General features: G+C 45.1%; 1 protein-coding gene across 12 annotated transcripts in view; it reads right to left on the reverse strand.

Moving 5' to 3' along the window:
* DNAAF8 (dynein axonemal assembly factor 8) overlaps positions 1–20,448 on the reverse strand; it is a 150,203-nt gene that overhangs the window by 87,638 nt on the left and 42,117 nt on the right. For all 12 annotated transcript variants that reach the window (XM_039492529.1, XM_039492528.1, XM_039492531.1 and 9 more), the window contains 4 exons: positions 10,375–10,569; positions 10,173–10,250; positions 7,828–7,983; positions 1,962–2,156 (listed from right to left, as the gene is read on the reverse strand). In XM_039492529.1, coding sequence (XP_039348463.1) covers positions 1,962–2,156; positions 7,828–7,983; positions 10,173–10,250; positions 10,375–10,569 — 624 coding nt within the window. The remainder of the gene's footprint in view (positions 1–1,961; positions 2,157–7,827; positions 7,984–10,172; positions 10,251–10,374; positions 10,570–20,448) is intronic.

Genomic DNA, 20,448 nt, shown 5'->3' on the forward strand with positions numbered 1-20,448 from the left:
CAAGCAGCCACATTCTGACTGCCTGCTCCGGGGAAATGCTAGGAGAACAAGAGACTCAGCATATCTGTCCTGTAGCAACCATAATTTGTCCCAGAGAACTGTTTCCTTGAACGCAGCTGTGACCATTCACAATTAGATAGAACAGGTCAGTCCTATGTAATGTCCAAGGTCCCTAGAGAAAACAGACATGTCCATTAAACCAGAAACCCATGCACTCTTCTGGCATTTCATTCATTTGAGTAGATATTATGGAAGACTTGTACATCCTGGCAGCAGTGAAGGGGTTAATCTTTATGTTCCCTATGGATCATTAGACATGCCCATGTTTGGTACGAGTTTAATGCCTTCCCAGGCTTAGTTTAGTCTGATACATTTCTAAGGGCTTGATCCACTCGTAATCCTCATTGACTGAAGGATAGGTTCATCAATGGCTATTAGCCAGGATGGGCAGGGATGCAAACCCATACTCTGAAGTGTCCCTGGCCTCTGTTTGCCAGATGCTGGGAATAGGTGTGTGATGGGTTCAGTCACAGAGACTCCCTTGGGACTGTCACCTGACATGCTGAAATTACCTCTGAGTTGTTTTCTCTGCCAGCTTGGGGCTTCAGAACCCTGCCTTGTTGAGCCAGACATGCTAGCCTGCTGCAACATGGACTCGAGGTCCAAGCCATGCCCTCAAAGCTGCAGACTTTAACCAAAAACAGCTCAGCAGGTTACCTCTCCAGCACCCAGACACTCAGTTCCCAATGGGATCCAAACCCCACATAAAACTGTTTTACTCCGTATAAAACTTATAGAGGGTAAATTTACAAATTGTCCGCCCTCTATAACACTGATATAGAGATATGCACAGCTGTTTGCTCCCCCAGGTATTAATCACTTACTCTGGGTTTATTAATAAAAGTGATTGTATTAAGTATAAAAAGTAAGATTTAAGTGGTTTCAAGTAATAACAGACAGAACAAAGTAAGTCACCAAGCAAAATAAAACAAAACACGCAAGTCTAAGCCTAATACATTAAGAAACTGATTACAGGTAAATATCTCACCCTCAAAGATGTCCCAATAAGCTTCTTTCGCAGACTAGACTCCTTCCTAATCTGGGCCCAATCCTTTCCCCTGGTACAGTCCTTGTTAGTTCCAGCAAACATCTCAGGTGGAAAGCAGGGGCTTTCTCATGACTGGACTCCTTTTGTCCTGCTCCACCCCCGTTATAGCTTTGGCACAAGGTGGGAATCTTTTGTCTCTCTGGGTCCCCACCCCTCCTTCTAAATGGAAAAGTACCAGATTTAAGATGGATTTCATTATCAGGTGACATGGTTACACGTCACTGTAAGACCCCTATTCTCCATTCTTTCTGGGCTGGCCCACATGTACAAAGGAAGGTTTGCAAGTAACAGAGCCATTTACAGTTAATTGATTCTGAAGCACTCTTAATGGCTTCCACTTAATATGTTTACATCAGTAATACAAGTTTATATCTTATTCTCCTAACTCCAGACATAGAAATAATACATGCAAACAAATAGGATGATCACAGTCAGTAGATTATAAGCTTTGTAATGATACCTTACAAGAGACCTTCTGCATAAAGCATATTCCAGTTACATCATATTCACATTCATAAGCATATTTTCATAAAGCATATGAAGTGCAACGTCACAAGGTGACAGAGGATGGATCACTTGATGATTACCTGTTCTGTTCATTCCCTCTGAAGCACCTGGCATTGGCCACTGTCAGAAGACAGGATACTGGGCTAGATGGACCATTGGTCTGACCCAGTATGGCTGTTCTTATGTTCTTACTGCAATGGGAGTTATGAGTACTAAGTAGGGCTTAGAATCAGGCCTTTATCCCTTACCTAGACCATAGGAAAAGATTCCTAATGGATGAAGGCCAACACCTGTTACAGGCCCTAGTCATGGTAGAACACAGAAACACACAGTTCACAGACAGTACCTTAGGGTCAGGGTTAATAGCGGTGATGCAGTTGAGCCGTACAGCGGGAATCTCTGGAAGGAGTGGGTATAGCTGGTTCTGGAGGCGACTGGTCAGTTCTCTGCTCCACCAGATAACATTTGGAAGCCATGTATGGGAGAGGTACGTAGACATCTGCTGGTAAAAAATGGATGTTCCTCGAAGAGCTTCCTTAGCCTACAAACAATGACATTTGATTAAAGGCCCAGCCTTCAAGTTAACAGCGCACTGCAAGAAAGCGGCACATATTCTCTACAAGAAGCTTTTTATACACATGTTGCATGACTGGAGGTAAATGGGAGATGGAGGAGAGACTTTACCACAGTTCCCAATGCGGACCAGCAGTTATACGTCCAGCTTTGCCCCTGATACTTGGCTGGCTATCTTTCCCTCACCTTTCAAACCCACCAGCAGCACAACCCCTTCCCTATTTTAATGATTAAACACTTGCCCAGCGTTCTCTTCAATTCAACTTTCTACGTCCTACCCAGCCTTGCATATAAGTACAGTACGACTAAATAGGAGGCAGGCAGGCTGGGGACTAGCATGGAGGTGAGACCCTAAATTCATCATTAAGGTTGAGAGGGGGTTGCTAGCTCCAGTTGAAGGGGGATGAAAAGGGCACCGGCAGGCACAGACAAGTTCTTCATCTGCTGAAGTGGTATAGATGCCCAAAAGGCTGAGAGCCCTGTGTGATGGATAGCAGGCCTCAGTTATTTTATACCTGGACTTTACAGCCAATTGAAGTTGTTAACACCAATGCTGCTCTCCATAATAAAGCTTTATAGCTAAGCCAGCTAATAATTTCAGTAGTTCTGGCCAAGGGGCAATGCTATGAATCTCATCAGTGTTCTACAACCAAGGGTGACCAGTAACTTTCTTTTGGCCAGGGGGCATTCCACTTGTTCTGCAGCCCAGGGGATGACTGTATTATATAAATCTTTGTGAAGGTGCACTGCTTTTAATTATAACCAGATTCTGCCTTTCTGAAGCTTGGGGTGGAGCGGGGGAGGGGAACTATTTCATTAAGGGGATCATAAATTAGTCTAATGCTGTATAATATTCACTTAAGAAACCTTTCACGGGGCTATTTTGCAGGTCTGAACAGTGGTATTCATTTGATTTTTTAATAAGATTGTTATTAAAAACACTGAAACCCAATCTTCATTCTACACTGTTGGGAAGTTACAGATCTCTTTAATTTCCTCTCTAAACTTGTCCCTTCAAATTGGTTCTCAACAATTAGGGCTGCCAGGGAGAAGACTTTTCCCAAACGGGGTCCAGCCAACAGGGTCCAGTTTGTAAATGATCAGGATTAATGTTATGCAAAATATCTTCTCTCTAGCATCTGTTCAGGTACCTTCAAACAAAAGCACAAACTGTAAAGATCTCAGACTCAATCCTCAGCTCATTCAATGACAGAAACTCCATGGAAGTTATTTTCATGCACCACAAAATTGTTTAGTGTTTGCAAGTGTATAGAAAACAACCAGGTTGCTTTGTTTACTGATAGCCTTCCTAACTGGAAACACCGTTTAAATTCTTAAGGAGCATGTGTCATAAAAATCTGATTCCCATCAGACATGCCTCTAAATGCATCTTGTTTATCAGGATGCAAAGGTTACAAGAGATAAATGTATAATCATTTGTTCTGACAACTCCAGGACCCTGATCCGTATAGGGAATGGGTAAACTTGTCTCGTTTCAATCACTTGTTTGGAAGGGGGACAGGAACTGGCATTCCAAAAACTACCAAAACTGATGACAGAGGGGGACAAATTTTGAAGATTTGCTTGATTTATAGAAATAGATTTAAAAACAAAAGATGCTGTCATGGTTGAACAATCGAAAGGTTGACCTGCCTAAGACAGCAGTTCCTTCCTTGAGGAGCCTGTTGTTATATTTTTATTCAGAAACCATTAGACCTTGGGCTAGAGAAATAAAATCTGACAACAACAAAAGACATTCAGCTGCCAATGAACTGCGCAGTAAACAGAAAGCAGAAGACTCGGGGGATTGGAATGGCGAGTGTGTCCTTTCTAGGTTGGTAGTGCCTGAAAAAAAACATTAGCATCCAATGGCCTATGTGAAATGAATAGGACAGGTCAGTCCAGTTCACAGTGGCCAAATGTCCACCTCTGCAGTCTGAGCTAACTACCATTATTATTACAAGTGTGGCAGCGTATCACCCTCAAGCACACCCCCTTGTGGCATGTTGTGGTCTTGCAGGTCCTCTGCCTGCTTGGACTCTCTCGCAGTCTTGCAATTGCAATGATTTACTCTCAGTCCGGACAACTTAAATCAAGATTCCCCTTCGGGGGGACTGACTTATTATTTTTCACGATACACACTCTTTAGCCCCTCAAGTCTACCCTTCCTCTGGGAACTGGCTGCTAAGACCAATAAGCCTCCCCACCTAAGTTCAGGAGTCCCACAGGCCTCCTCCCAGTGCCTATGTTAATAATTCAGTTCTTCCAGCCCTGCACTGAGAAAGTTCAGCAGCAGTGATCTTCCTCATGGGCCTGCATCTCTGGGAGCACCTCTACTTCTGAGCCTCTTCTCTCTAGGAACAACCCTCTCAACTGAGCTATGGCAGCCTATTATCAGGCCAGGTGCTCATTAGTCAATTAGCTGCCAACCAGCCATCTAGGCAGTTAGTTACTGCAGGTTGGCCAAGATGGGCTTGTTCTCCTTAAAGAAGGCCTCCATAGTTAGACTGGGCCCTGACTCCTCTTAAAGGAGCAGCCAACTACCATCACCACCATAGCTGGCCTCCTTGTTGGCAGTCAAGCCAAGGTGAAAAGAAATGCAAGGCCCAATGGGACTGAATGTCCTGTTCAACCTATGAGTGGTCCCACCATGTCACAGGTGGGGATATTAGTGGGCAGGCTGAGGGAAGTTAACACTTGCTCTGTGGACTGAAATAGGTCCTCAGCTTCTGGGACCAGCAATCCACTGCCTTTCAACACTACATTTATGAAACAATATTAAAAGAAAAAACATCACAGTCCATTATGGCTAACTTGATGTGAATCAGATACTACTGCTATGGGCTCAACAGAGCGATACCTAGACAGACAGACATTTTCTCTTTGGTAACTTGGGGGCACTAAGTATATCCAATAGTTTGCACAGCCAGTCATGTGTCTGTTGGCCATACTAATAAAAGAACTATGGATTACTCAAGCTAAGAACATTAAAATGTCAAGCTGTCCAGGTACTAGACTTTAATTTTGACCATGACCTTGTGCATTCTTTTGTAGATGATCTAAAAAATTAAACAGCTCATATTGTCCTTGAATCTCACAACCAACAAAAAGAACAGGAGTACTTGTGGCACCTTAGAGACTGACGAATTTATTTGAGCATAAGCTTTCGTGGGCTACAGCCCCACTTCATCGGATGCATGTAGTGGAAAATACAGTAGGAAGATATATATATACACAGAGAACATGAAACAATGGGTGTTACCATACACCCTTATTTGACATACCATACACTATAAGGGTGTATGGTAACACCCATTGTTTCATGTTCTCTGTGTATATATATATCTTCCTACTGTATTTTCCACTACATGCATCCGATGAAGTGGGGCTGTAGCCCACGAAAGCTTATGCTCAAATAAATTCGTCAGTCTCTAAGGTGCCACAAGGACTCCTGTTCTTTTTGCGGATACAGACTAACATGGCTGCTACTCTGAAACAACCAACAAAGTTATTTTCCGGGACAACAGAGTGACCATAAGATTTTGCACACCAAATTAAGCTAAGCCCCTGTGACTGATTGCCATTGTTTCCATAAGAAACAACTAGAATGAGGAATGTTAACTGCTGCAAGAGAGAAATATTGTTATCTCATGTTGCCAGGTAAGATAACTACACATTAGCACTGCAGCAAGAGACTAGAGCTGACAGTCTGAACAGTGAAATCAGCCAGCTTTCTCTCCAGCAATAGCTGAGGCTGATAAGGAGAACAATAAGAGAGGCAGCAGTGAGTTGCTTTTGTTTTCATTGTCTCCACTGAGGCTGACATTTTAAAAAGATTTTAGTGGGTCCCATCAGCTTACATTGCTGACAAGGGAACCAAGAGCCGCTGTACAAGTGTCTGAAGAAAGCAGGAATAACAAAGGCAGTGTTGTAGGGAAGGCATATGCTGGAGCCTCTGTAACAAGAGGAAACCTCTAACGAGAGGAAACATCAGTTGCGCGCAGGCCCAGTTTAAGGAACACCGTCCAGCTGGCTCATGTGTTCACCGCTGTGTGTATTAGCTGAACTGGGTTCCAATGGCAGTGCATGCACGCAGGGTGTTAGGATTGCTCCGTGATTTATTTCTGTGACTGGAAGCTCTGTGCAGCATATTCAGGCAATGGGAGATAAAATCAACCCCCTCCCCTGACCTCACCAAATGTTCGGAGCATCCTAGGCCTGTAGCCTGCAAAATACATTCAATTATATGACACCAGATGGGACTTTTGAGTTTGCTCAGTGTTAACTACTTTCGACACTCTGATCAGCTCCGTGGCTGGGGTGAACAGATAGTATCAAGGCAAGGGGATGTGGGAGGGAGGGAGTAAGTCTCTTTACCACCCATTTGTTTGTGTTTCAAAGCATTTATCTTGGCTCCAGTGGACCTAAGGTGGAAATCATTGTGATACCCTTAGGCAGTTTAGCAGGCTGCATCTCCTCACCCACCCAGCTGCTTTTCCGCACAATGTCCAGGCATCACCAGGAGGGTTGCTTATTGTCTCTTGTGCAGTGTTTTAATCATGACATTAGTTGTCAGTGTCAATCACATATTTGTGAAGCTTTGCAGCCACAACTGTCACATTCCAGGCTAACTTTATGATACTTCATGGGGAATTTAGTCTTCCCTGCTCACAGGCAGCCAGTTCCTCAGCTGTGGATGAGGAGCACTCACTCCATCTGAGCAGCGGAATGGCCACATTTGCATCCCCTCTCCTTTGATCCAGAGGTTGTGATGTGCCAGGCTGGATCTCCAGTGCAAGTTAGAACAGCCATGACCCCTTTTCCCTGGCTGCATCAGCAACCACTAAGTGGGGTTGCACAGAAGCTGTGACTGTGGCTCTGTGCCACTCAAGCACCCCCTGTGACTGAGGAATCTGCCACTGGCTAGCTACACCATCTTTATTGCTGCTTTGTGCCACCAGAGAGCCACCAGTCCTCCCCAACCGAGCAAAGGGCTAGGGTCAGTGCCTCAGCAGTGATAGTATACAGAATGTTCATTCAAACATGTGGCCTTCAGGAGATAGGTGCACTGGGACACCATGGAAAAGTGTGTTTCCCAAATGTTCCTGGTACATCATTCAGTAGGAAAATGGTTAAGAGGACTAGATTACCACCTAATATTGAACAAACCAGGAACAGAAGCCAGAATTTAACATCAAGACAATATGCCCCCTTAAGGAACATTTTCACATAGTAAAAATACGACGACAAAACCACCCTGCAGGTCAAACAAGCTTTCCCTCTTTGACTGCTGGATAAAGATTTCCACACTGGGTATTGACAGCCACTGAAGATATATTGGCCAGCTAATGTGCAGCAAACAGACAAAAAGGTCATTGATGTATGGGGATGGATTCTGAGCTGCAGATTTCAAACACGGCGCAAATGAAAAGAGCAGAGTGAGAAGTAGAGTCTGCTCTACTTGTCTGCTCCCACAATCCTGAGCTGGCAACCCCTGGTGTGATTTAGAGCAGCCTATGGGCTGTTCTAAACTACGCTGGCTCCCAGGGGTCTCAGCTGAGTCCGGATATTCAAATCTGGCTCTTAATAAATACCAGGGCATTTCTGGGAAATGGACATGTCAGAGTGTTGCCACTCACTTTATGCTTCCGGATCTTGGTGCTGTTCTGTGCCGGAGATTCCTCTGCTGGAATTAGGCAAGCGTAGAGTGCCAGCCCATCCTCTCGCCAGACCTGCTGCAGACCCAACACCTGAAACGGGGCTTTGAGCCCACCTTTCACTTTCGAGGGAGGTACCTGTAAATTCATTTGAACAGATGCTTTCATGTTACACACAGCTGCATGATGGCCTTTTCGGAAAGGGAGTGACACTAGCCCTTCATCTCACTCGGCTGCTTTTGACTGGAGACAGCTTGTACCTAGCTTGACTAATGGAATAGCTAAGGTTTAGCCAGCAGTAACTTTATGAAGGCCAAATTAAATAGGAATAGTAGGTGGTGGTAGATCATGGGATTTATCTTCCCAGGAAGGACCCTCATAACCTGCAAGCTCTGCACTCAGTCAGCTATGCAAGAGCAAGAGAGACGTGCTGCTTGTATTAGCTCCCTAGCCTAGCAAGAAATGAGAACGGAGAGTCCCTTTCAGCACTGTGCTGCAGGCTCTTAGCCAACAGCAGCACTGTACACTGCCTTTATTAATGATAATGAGATCAATACAATCTCTGCTCAAGATCAATGCTAAGTGATTATGCCATTATAAGGAGCTAGCACAAGGTTCTTTAATAAGCCTTCATATTCCCCAGTAATGATCAGTAATAGCCACAAATGCATCAGTCACTTTCCTGTTTTACTTAGACTAAGGCTGGGTTTTTTGTTGTTGTTTTTTTAAAAATAGATTATATTTTTTGTTGCAGAGGGAAATATTCTATTTTTTTAACATACAGATTTAATCTAAAATGAGAAGGACATAAAAGCAGCCTGATAATGAACACCAGGTATCAAGAATATCAGTTTATTTCCAGAGACAGAGCTCTGAATTCATAAACCCCTTATTGGCCAAGGCAAGAGCTGTAAGGCTCATAAAATCCTGATGAAGTATGATGAATTTCAGCACACGGATTGCAGTGAGAGACCTTGCTATTCACGGTAGGAAGGAGACAAAAAGGAACCCTGACAGGGACATAAGAACAGCCATATTGGGTGAGACGAATAGTCCCAGTGTCCTGTCCTCTGACAATAGCCAAAGCCAGGTGCTTCAGTGAATGAACAGAACAGGGGCAATTATCAAGAGATCTATCCCCTTTCATCCAGCCCCAGCTTCTGGCAGGCAGAGGTTTAGGAACACCCAGAACATGGGGTTCCATCCCTGACCATCTTGGTTAATAGACATTGATGGACCTGTCCTTGAACTTATCTAATTATATTTTGAACCCAGTTATGCTTTTGGTCTTCACAACATCACCTGGCAACGAGTTCCACAGGCTGACTGGGCATTGTGTGAAGAAATACTTCCTTTTGTTTTAAACCTTCTGCCTATTGATTTCATTGGGTGACCCCTAGTTCTTGTGTTATGTGAAGGGGTAAATAACACTTCCTTATTCACTTTCTCCACAGCAGTCATGATTTTATAGACCTCTATCACATCCCCCCTTATTCGTCTCTCTTCCAAGCTGAACAGTCCCAGTCTTTTTAATCTCTCCTTGTATGGAAGCTGTTCCTTACCCTTAATCATCTTTGTTGCCCTTCTCTGTACCTTTTCCGAGATGGGGCAACCAGAACTGGATGCAGTACTCAAAGTGCAGGAGTACCATGGATTTATATAGTGGCATTATATTTACTGTCTTATTGTCTATCCCCTTCCTAATGGTTACTAACATTCTGGAAAATGGAAAACACCAGGAAAGAGAGATGGCAGCAAGTGGAGGAAGCGGCAGCAGGAGACCTGAGAGCTTGGGCATGGGGGAGAAGGGAGACACAATGGGAAAAAGACAGGGAGAGCAGCCACAGAAGAGAGTGGCAGCCTGGGCAAGGCCGGAGTCACTGACTTGGATCATGTACCATGTGAGATGAAAAAAAACAGGCAAACTTTTGAATGATGAGGCTCTAATTCCATCTCTGGGCCCTGGTGACTACACAAGCCACTTACTTTATGTTCCCAGGGTTTATTCCATTGCTGGGATCTATAGATGGATTTATAGACCCTGCTGCTTATTCCATGTGTAACATAAAGCTATTCTAAGTGAGAGAAATGCCTTTAAAAATACACTCTCAATACAGAGCTTGGGCATATTCCCAGCCCTCTGCGTGGAGCAGTTGCATCAGTGGGAATAGCCCTGCCCCACCTCCACCAAGGGAATTTCTGTAGCAGTTGGCTACTGTGGATTTTTTAAATGTGGAGGGCCAACATTTCAGTGTTCCTCCGATTTTCATTTTTGTTCCTGTTACATGCTCTTTGCAAACTCAGGGACTGCTCCAGCTCCCACTGACCTCAAAGGGATTCTCTCCAATCACTTCAAGCTGAGCTGGATCGGGGCATGATTTTACCTTGTTTGGGTCAGTCATTGTCTGTGGTGTTAGAGGAAAGAAAAGTGTTAAGAGGATGATACATTTTTGCCCCCACCTTGATATTTTTCTGCTGGACAAAATGTGGGGAGCCCAATTCTGTAGCATTTCACACTGTGTAACTCACCAGGGAGAGAAGCCAGGTAACAAGAGCCTGGTAGATGCTGGCTGCTGTCAAGACAGTGTCTGGGAAGCGTCCACTGTGCTGACCACACGTGGCTACTTGTCCACAACTGGCGAGCCAAATCGTCATGAGAAGCTTCTCACCATTAGCGCTGTCTGCACTAGGCAATGTGTTAATAGCTGGCAAATAAGACGCTTCCTGTTGAAGGAGAGTGGGAACATTAAACTAATTTGTATTATGAGGCCTGAAACAGAAAACTATATTGATTTTGATCAATACAACTGGCTGAATGCTACCATCACAGGTGGCGGTAATAAGTCTATAGTGACATGCATGTTTACAGCTCCACTTTTACATTTTATCCAAGAGACAGCATCTCGAGCAATCTAACGCCTCCTAGCTCCATGCTGGGGCATTGATTCTATAAAGACTCAGAGTCCCCAGCACCACTTCCTGTAGCATGCTGGGCTTTCCTTAGAGCTCTCTCATCCATGTCTGGAGCAGGCCTAACACTGCTTAGCCTGTGGAAGCTAATGAGATCAGCCAGAGGTAGTATGACTGGAGTCATTCAGTATTCATCATCATCCTTAAGTGTTAATTACTTATCAGGAAGATGCCCTTGAATCAAGCCTGATAAGAGTGATAGAGCTTGTATTACTGTCCGCTCTGCCTAACAAATCTCGCTGATCTATCATGTACATTTAAGTGAACACTCATCTCATCGCCTTGATTGTAACTGAGCACTGGTATTTTGTCAATTAGGGGAAGAATCCTTCCCCCACCTTTTTTTTTTCAAATGCAATTCTCACACTTTTGCATTGCCCATTACCAGTTTTCCGGTAACATGCATTCAGTATGCTCTGAAACACTGCATCACTTAATTCCTTGCAAATGGCTACACTTGCAAATTTGCAGCGCTGCAGCAGGGTGTGAAAACACACCCTCTCCAGCGCTGCAAATTGCGGCGCTGCAAAGCGCCAGTGTGGTCAAAGCCCCAGCGCTGGGAGAGCGGCTCCCAGCGCTGTACGTTATTCCCCACAGGGAGGTGGAGTACGGACAGCGCTGGGAGAGCTTTCTCCCCATGCTGGCGCTTTGACTACACTTAGCGCTTCAAAGTGCTGCCACGGCAGTGCTACCGTGGCAGCACTTTGAAGTGCAAGTGTAACCATAGCCAACACACAGGTAACTTTTCATCTGTCTGCACTGCAGCATGTGATGAACTTTACAGTGCAAGCTGAGCACACAATCGCAATGGCACTGTGCATTTTCATCCCCAGCTCTCTGGGCTTTGTGTCAGAGCTGGTTATCAATCCCATCGGGCTGAAGCTTAGTGGATACAAGTTTGTTGGCCAAGATGAACAATCAGCAAAGAATCCTGTGGCACCTTATAGACTAACAGACGTTTTGCAGCATGAGCTTTCGTGGGTGAATACCCACTTAGTCGGATGCAAGCAGTGGAAATTTCCAGGGGCAGGTGTATATATATGCAAGCAAGAAGCAAGCTAGAGATAACGAGGTTAGATCAATCAGGGAGGATGAGGCCCTGTTCCAGCAGCTGAGGTGTGAAAACCAAGGGAGGAGAAACTGGTTCTGTAATTGGCAAGCCATTCACAGTCTTTGTTTAGTCCTGAGCTGATGGTGTTAAATTTACAGATGAACTGGAGCTCAGCAGTTTCTCTTTGAAGTCTGGTCCTAAAGTTTTTTTGCTGCAGGATGGCCACCTTAAGATCTGCTATTGTGTGGCCAGGGAGGTTGAAGTGTTCTCCTACAGGTTTTTGTATATTGCCATTCCTAATGTCTGATTTGTGTCCATTTATCCTTTTCCTTAGAGACTGGCCGACCTGGAACAACGCTTCCTCAGCTCCCGTCCACTCACGCCCCTTCTCTACCTACGCTACATTGATGACATCTTCATCATCTGGACCCATGGGAAGGAGACTCTGGAAAAATTCCACCATGATTTCAACAGCTTCCACCCCTCCATCAACCTCAGCCTGGACCTATCTACATGGGAGGTCCACTTCCTAGACACCACGGTGCAAATAAGCGGTGGTCACATTAACACCACCCTATACCGAAAACCTACCGACCGCTATGCCTACCTTCATGCCTCCAGCTTCCATCCCGGGCACACCACAAGATCCATTGTCTACAGCCAAGCACTGAGGTACAACCGTATCTGCTCTAACCCCGCAGACAGAGACCAACACCTAGAAAATCTCCACCAAGCATTCTCAAGACTACAGTACCCACATGAGGAAATAAGGAAACAGATCAACAGAGCCAGATGTGTACCCAGAAGCCTGCTACTGCAAGACAAACCCAAGAAAGAAACCAACAGGACTCCACTGGCCATCACATACAGTCCCCAGCTCAAACCCCTCCAACGCATCATCAGGGATCTACAACCCATCCTGGACAATGATCCCACACTTTCACAGGCCTTGGGTGGCAGGCCAGTCCTCGCCCACAGACAACCTGCCAACCTGAAGCATATTCTCACCAGCAACTGCACACCGCACCATAGTAACTCTAGCTCAGGAACCAACCCATGCAACAAACCTCAATGCCAACTCTGCCCACATATCTACACCAGCAACACCATCACAGGACCTAACCAGATCAGCCACACCATCACCGGTTCATTCACCTGCACGTCCACCAATGTAATATATGCCATCATATGCCAGCAATGCCTCTCTGCTATGTACATCGGCCAAACTTGACAGTCTCTAAGGAAAAGGATAAATGGACACAAATCAGACATTAGGAATGGCAATATACAAAAACCTGTAGGAGAACACTTCAACCTCCCTGGCCACACAATAGCAGATTTTAAGGTGGCCATCCTACAGCAAAAAAACTTTAGGACCAGACTTCAAAGAGAAACTGCTGAGCTCCAGTTCATCTGTAAATTTAACACCATCAGCTCAGGACTAAACAAAGACTGTGAATGGCTTGCCAATTACAGAACCAGTTTCTCCTCCCTTGGTTTTCGCACCTCAGCTGCTGGAACAGGGCCTCATCCTCCCTGATTGATCTAACCTCGTTATCTCTAGCTTGCTTCTTGCTTGCATATATATATACACCTGCCCCTGGAAATTTCCACTGCTTGCATCCGACGAAGTGGGTATTCACCCACGAAAGCTCATGCTGCAAAACGTCTGTTAGTCTATAAGGTGCCACAGGATTCTTTGCTGCTTCTACAGAACCAGACTAACACGGCTACCCCTCTGATACTTGACAAGATGAACAATGCGTTTCCAAGAAAATGGCTCTAACTGGTAAACGATTCTGTTTGTAGATCTAGGAAAGGAGAGTCGGCCTTTTTGTAAATTTCCTTTCAACAAGTCCATATATTGGATTGGCCAACCAGCTCTTGTTGCTCTAATATTGGCAGGTCCTGTTGAGATTTTTAGATGGTTGGATGTTATTGGGGGGAGGGGAGAAGGGGGCAGAATGGTTCACTGGTATACAGATCTGAGACCTTTCACCCCTAAGTAGATGGCTGGACTCCACTCTGGATTAGTAACAAATGAAAGTTGATACCTACTAATGGCTGTTAGGTAAATCCAGTGTATCCAGGGGTATAACACCATGATCACAACTGGTACTCTCAGCACAAAGCAAACTCACCTCTCGGTCCTTCTGGGGGGTCTCTCCTAGTCAGGAGTGAGGCCCATTAGAGGAGGACCTTGTATAGCTGTATCTTTTATGTGGCTAAACAGAAGCTTTTAGACTCCAGGGCTCTCAATCCAGCATTAAATTCACACTAACGTTATGTAAAGATGAGGCTAAATGCCAGATCCCGTTGTGATACAGTCTTTGCAGTGTTAAACAGAGTTCATAGCAGTGAGGACTAAATTAGGGTGTACTCCACATTGAAGAGGAGGAAGAGGAAGAAGGTGGCTTCCTGATTAAATAAATGAAGATGTATCCTTTATCTGTAGGGGTTGTGGAAGGAAGAGGTCTTATTCCATACTGGCTGGAGGATTCATAAAACAGTTGTTTGCAGCCAAGTCTAAATTTATCTTTATATGTCATCCTCCCTGCAGCCTGGATCATGGGGATTTAACAGGCAATCCCTGATGAGTGGCAAATTACCGACTGCAGAAATTGTCTGCCAAATGATGCATCAGCTGTACATTTGTAAATGTGAACTGATTTCTAGGTACTTTAGCAGCCTTGGCTAATTCCTCTAATGAAGTCTCTATTCTCTCCATGTTGAAATGGCTCCAGCCTTGCATGACCCCTTACAGTATGCAGTATTCATGCGCAGAAAAAGGCAAGTGTGCAGAAGGCATTGTCATGTGTCTGTTTTCATAAGCCTGGAAACTGGATAGAGCTGTGCTTTAACCAGATAGGAAATGCAGTTGTTCCCCTTAGCAATCATGTTCATCTCTCCAATGAAAAGCAGCTAACATTCTTTCATGGCTTCCTAAATTCTAGTGGTGGATGAAGACATATCGGAAATGTCAAGTGTTTGTTCTTTCCCATTCTTTGGGGAAAAGAAAAAATGATGGCAATACCATCTGTTAGTCAATTTCAAACTCCACATTAAATTGTGGAATAAATCCTGCAATCAGCCAGAGAGCTGCTTTATCACTGCAGAATGGAAGCAATGGATAAGAATGAGAAATTGTCTGAATTTCCTGTATTAAACTGGCAGAACATACTGTAATTAGGATGGCAACATTTAATAATGAAAAGCATAGTAAGATTGACATTAATGGTCTGAATGGTTTTTCTGTTAATGCACTTTAGCACTAGACTCATACTCGATAACAGGAGTGGTTTTCTGAATATTAACATGCCGAGGTTACTGAGCTGAGAAATATGACTGTGTCAGGATGGTAGGGAGATTTTCTGACCTGAACCATGCTTTAGATTGTTGAAACGGATGAGGTATAAACCTCCAAAGTAGATAATTCTAAAGCATTTCCAAAATAAGACTGCAGGAATGCAAGGATCTGAGAAACAGAAGCTTTATTTTCTGCTATCACCCCTTTTACACAGCTCTCCAATTTGGTCCAGGCATTGCATACTGTGTTAGGTTGTTTAAATTGAAAGCCGACATTTCCTTGCTAGGAATAGCTTCATTTCTCTACTATTATTCTCAGGCTCTAGCTTGAAGGAGATCATCTCTCCTGACTGGGAAGTATGATAAGATTTGGAATCTATGGGCTGTGGGAGCCTGAGAAGGCTAATGCCTGCCTGTGTCTATGCAGGTGCAGAAGAAGGGGAGTCAGCTCATTGTCAGCAATTATTGCACTGTGAAGGTGCAGGTGGGATCTTGCAGTTGCACACAGCCATGCTCAGCACAGGACCCAGAGCCGGGGGGAATGGTTTTATACGAGCTTCATGTTCCCCCAGTTGTGGGGCCACGAGGGGCTGGGTCAACCCCAGGCGCAATATACTTTCATATCACATTAGCGCTGGAGAGTCCGAGCAGGGATCACAGCCCATTGTGCTGTGTGTTACACAAATGTGAAGCAAAAAGAGAGTCCTTGCCCAAGGAACTTACAATCTTGGTTAGTGACAAGACACTCTAATCCCTCAGACAGAGACAAACACCTACAAGATCTCTATCAAGCATTCTTAAAACTACAACACCCACCTGCTGAAGTGAAGAAACAGATTGATAGCGCCAGAAGAGTACCCAGAAGTCCCCTACTACAGGACAGGCCCAGCAAAGAAAATAACAGAACGCCACTAGCTGTCACCTTCAGCCCCCATCTAAAACCTCTCCAGCACATCATCAAAGATCTACAACCTATCCTGAAAGATGATCCCTCACTCTCACAGATCTTGGGAGACAGACCAGTCCTCTCTTACAGATAGCCCCCTAACCTGAAGCAAATACTCACCAGCAACAGCACACCATACAACATAAACACTAACCCAGGAACCTATCCTTGCAACAAAGCCCGATGCCAACTCTGTCCACATATCTATTCAAGTGACACCATCATAGGATCTAATCACATCAGCCATGCCATCAGGGGCTCGTTCACCTGCACATCTACCAATGGGATATATGCCATCATGTGCCAGCAATGCCCCTCTGCCATATACGTTGGCCAAACCAGACAGTCTCTATGCAAAAGAATAAATGGACACAAATCTGGCATCAGGAATCATAACATTCAAAAATCAGTGGGAGAACACTTCAACCTCTCTAACCACTCAGTGACAGACTTGAAGCTGGCAATTTTACAACAAAAAAACTTCAAAAACAGACTCCAAAGAGAGACTGCTGAACTTGAATTATTATGCAAATTAGATACAATTAACTTAGGTCTGAACAGAGATTGCGAATGGTTGGGCCATTACACTAATTGAATCTATTTCCCCATGTTAAGTATCCTCACACCTTCTATGGGTCATCTCGATTATCACTTCAAAAGTTTTTTTTCTCCTGCTGATGATAGCTCATCTCAATTGATTGGCCTCTTACCGTTGGTATGGCTACTTCCACCTTTTCATGTTCTCTATATGTATAAATATCTTCTTGCTGTATGTTCCAATCTATGCATCCGATGAAGTGGGCTGTAGCCCACGAAAGCTTATGCTCAAATAAATTTGTTAGTCTCTAAGGTGCCACAAGTACTCCTGTTCTTTTTCTGAAGACACAATAAATGGCTGAAACAAACAGGTCAAATGACTTTGCCAACCATAAAAACCAGCCTCACCTCTTCCTTCTCTAAGACTGACACAACTTAATGATCTTTATCTCTTTGAAAATAAACAAACATATATGGAAGAGATTTCTCTGCCCAACACACATTCTAGTGGGTGCATCAGAGGCAGGGGCGGCTCTACAAAGTAGGCTGCCCCAAGCAGCGGAGTGCCCGCCGCCCGCCCAGTCAGGGTCCGGTCCCCTTCCCCTTCGGCTCCGGCATCCTGGGGAGGGCGGCGCGGACAGACAGCGGACGGGACCTGCCTGCCGGTGCTCAGAGCTCAGGGGAGCGCGGCGGAGCCGAGGCGCCGCGCCGGCGCGCAGCATGACGCGGCTCAGGTGTCCCGGCCTCGGGCCCGCCACCTGCATGCATGCCGGGGGGGCTCCACCGGGCCAATGCCGCCCTCGCCCCTCCCAGCCCCCGCCCTGCGCCGCCTGCCCCGCCCCGGCCTGATCAGAGGACTGGGAACCAGGTATTCGGGTCCTAATCCTGGCTCTAAGACTGATTCCTTCTGTATACCACTTAACCTCTCTCCTGCCATCTCTCCACCTTTAAAATGGGGATAACACTCCTGACTTAGCTACCTGACAGGAGGATTAAATAGCTAATGTCTATAAAGCACTCTGAAGATGGACAGCACAATATTAAGGAAAAACACTGACATTTCATCTCTTTCCTTCCTTTATACATTCCAGAAACAGAACTATTTCAAATCCACTGTTGGCTGAGCAGCCCAATTAACACCTGGCTCCTTATAGTGCTTTGCATCTGGAGTTCTCAATGCACTATTCAAGCAAGGTCAGTAGCATCATCACTCCTATTTTACAGATGGGGAAACTGAGGCACAGGCTGGGGAAATGACGTGCCTTAAGGTCACCCAGCAGGCCAGTGGCAGAGCTGGGAATAAAACCCCTGTCTCCTGAGACCCAGTCGAGTGCCCTATTTACTAAGCTCCACTGCCTCCTGAAGCATATACTGTCTTTAAATACTTCCCTTCTTCCATTTCTAACATGGTATCAGGTCAACACTATACGCAACTTGAAATACACCCTCAACCCTGGGTATATTCTAATATTTGAAGCTTTCACAATCACATTTTCCTTTTGAGTATATATCTATATAGATATCTATATCTATATCTATCTAGATATCTATCTATATCTATCTATCTATCTATCTATATATATATATCTCCTTCCCTTGTTGCTCTGTGAGAGACTCACACAAACGAAGGGGGAGAGTGACTCCCATAACTGGATACCTGAGCATCTCACAATCTTTAATGTCTTTATCCTCGCAACACACCTGTGAGGAAGGGAAGGGCTATCCTCCCCATTGGATAGATGGGGAATTGAGGTTTGCCCAAAGTCACTCAGGGATTCTGTGGCGGAGCAGGATGAACCTGGCTCTCTAGACAGGGAAACAGGGAAACTAAAGGGCTGTCAAATGCACAAAGTAAACACAGGTGAAAAAAAAGAAAGGACATTTCCCCCTTGATCTCTGTAGTCATAGGACCAGCTCCTCTCATGCAGTAAGGGCATGAAGCAGGGGCACCTGCCTTTGGGAGGATCATCCTTGTGCAAGAGTCTGAGGCTTCCACAGCACCTCCCATCCCGCTGCAGAAAGGGGGCATGGTCAAGATCCCCTGCGCTGCACCGTTTTGACCACTTGGGCTGTTAGCAGCAATGCTATAACTTATGCTGAAGTCCCGCCCTGCACACAGCCAGTTCCAGGGTTGGGGAGAGCAAAGGGGAGCTGGCCCATTACCTAGTTACATGACACTTGTAGTGATGGCAAGTAAAACATCTGCACAGAGGGGTCTGATTTTTAAGCTGCCGGTGTCCTTGCAAGAAAGGCCACGCCTGCTGTGAAGGGCGGGGCATTACAAATGGAATGAGACTGTGTGGCCATTGTACATACAGCCCTCCCTGTACCAATCACAGAGGGCTAGCTGGCTAAATGGACCACCTTTAAAATTATGCTCCTCCAAGACAATACGGGCTCAATCTGGAACGGTGTGGAACACTGTGGTGTGGTGGCAAGTGCCCTCAACTCCCACTGGTTTCAATGGGAGCTGAGGGCACTCAGCACTTTGCCAGATCAAGCCTTCTCTTGTTTTCATCTGCAAGGGGCAATCTGTTGTTGTATTGATTTTTCCAACGTGTCTTGTCTTACTTAGGCTGTAAGCTCTTCAGGGCAGGGGACATGACTTATCTCTGCACCTGATCCCCAGAGGTGCTGAGCACCTGTAATCACCAGTGACTTCCGAGGGAGTTGCTGGTGCTCACCGTGCAGCCTTACACAGCTATATTTTTTTAATAATCATAATTGCAGGATTTTTCCACTTTGAAACCTCAACTAGACGGTTTGAAATTCCTACAAACAGTGCTGCTGTTGTGTTTAGGGCTTCTCTAGTTGATATGATGATTTGTATTATGGTAGCACCTAGCAGTCCCAATTAAGATCACCACTGTACAAAAACCATAGCCCATACTGCTTCCCAGTATCAAAAAAGAAGTCACTGGCAAAAGAACTTGACTCTTTGGAGTCCCAGTTCTGTGCTCTAACCACTAGTCCCTACTGATTCCATAATAGTGGGGTGACTACACTCAGGCACAAAAACACAGGGGCAGGTTCAGCCTCCCTTTGTCGGAAAGTAGTTTCACAGCTCCCAGTTCTGAGCAGAGAATCAGGAGATCTGAGTTCTATTCTGATCTCAGTGAAGCAAGAGGTCCTTCTCAGTAGAAGGTGATAGATTCTGGCCCATAGGTAACACAGACTTCTGCTAGCTTGTCAAAGAGCAACTGCCTTATGCAGACATAATTTCCTCCTCATCTGCCCCCTTGTAGATGGGAGATGGAGGTTATCTAATTAACGTTTTGCTTTATTGCCTGCTCTTCAAATCTATCTTGACAATTCTGCTAATGTGAATGGAAAAGTATTTAGGGACCTCTACTGGCAGCAAGCTCTGTGTGTATACAATTCTGGAAACTATATTCATTTCACTTATACTAACCTTTCCCTTAAGCAAAAGCAACAAATGTTTCCATCTGTCAGGATCTGCCATAAGTATATTCAATAATGGACCAAAACTCATTTTAATCACTCCCAAGATGGGCCAAGGAATATAAAGGACTAAATATTTCATATCTTTCTAGGGCCATTTCAAATTCCAATTAGAGAAAATGGGACTGAAAACAATCACAGTCCTGGAAAGACATCAGATTTCACTCACTTGATGCCATGGCTGGAAAGTGGTATAGACAAAGCCAGGGGCTCCTGCAAAGGCATTCAAATGGGCAAAGCTCAAGATTCAGAAGGCAATCTTCCTCTCCAAACCTACCGCCCGCTGTTCTACCATGGCACAAGGGGGTGGGCTGAGCCCCACAGTGTGGGG

The sequence above is a fragment of the Mauremys reevesii genome, linkage group 10 (assembly GCF_016161935.1).
Source record: "Mauremys reevesii isolate NIE-2019 linkage group 10, ASM1616193v1, whole genome shotgun sequence".
Taxonomy (NCBI): Eukaryota; Metazoa; Chordata; order Testudines; family Geoemydidae; genus Mauremys; species Mauremys reevesii.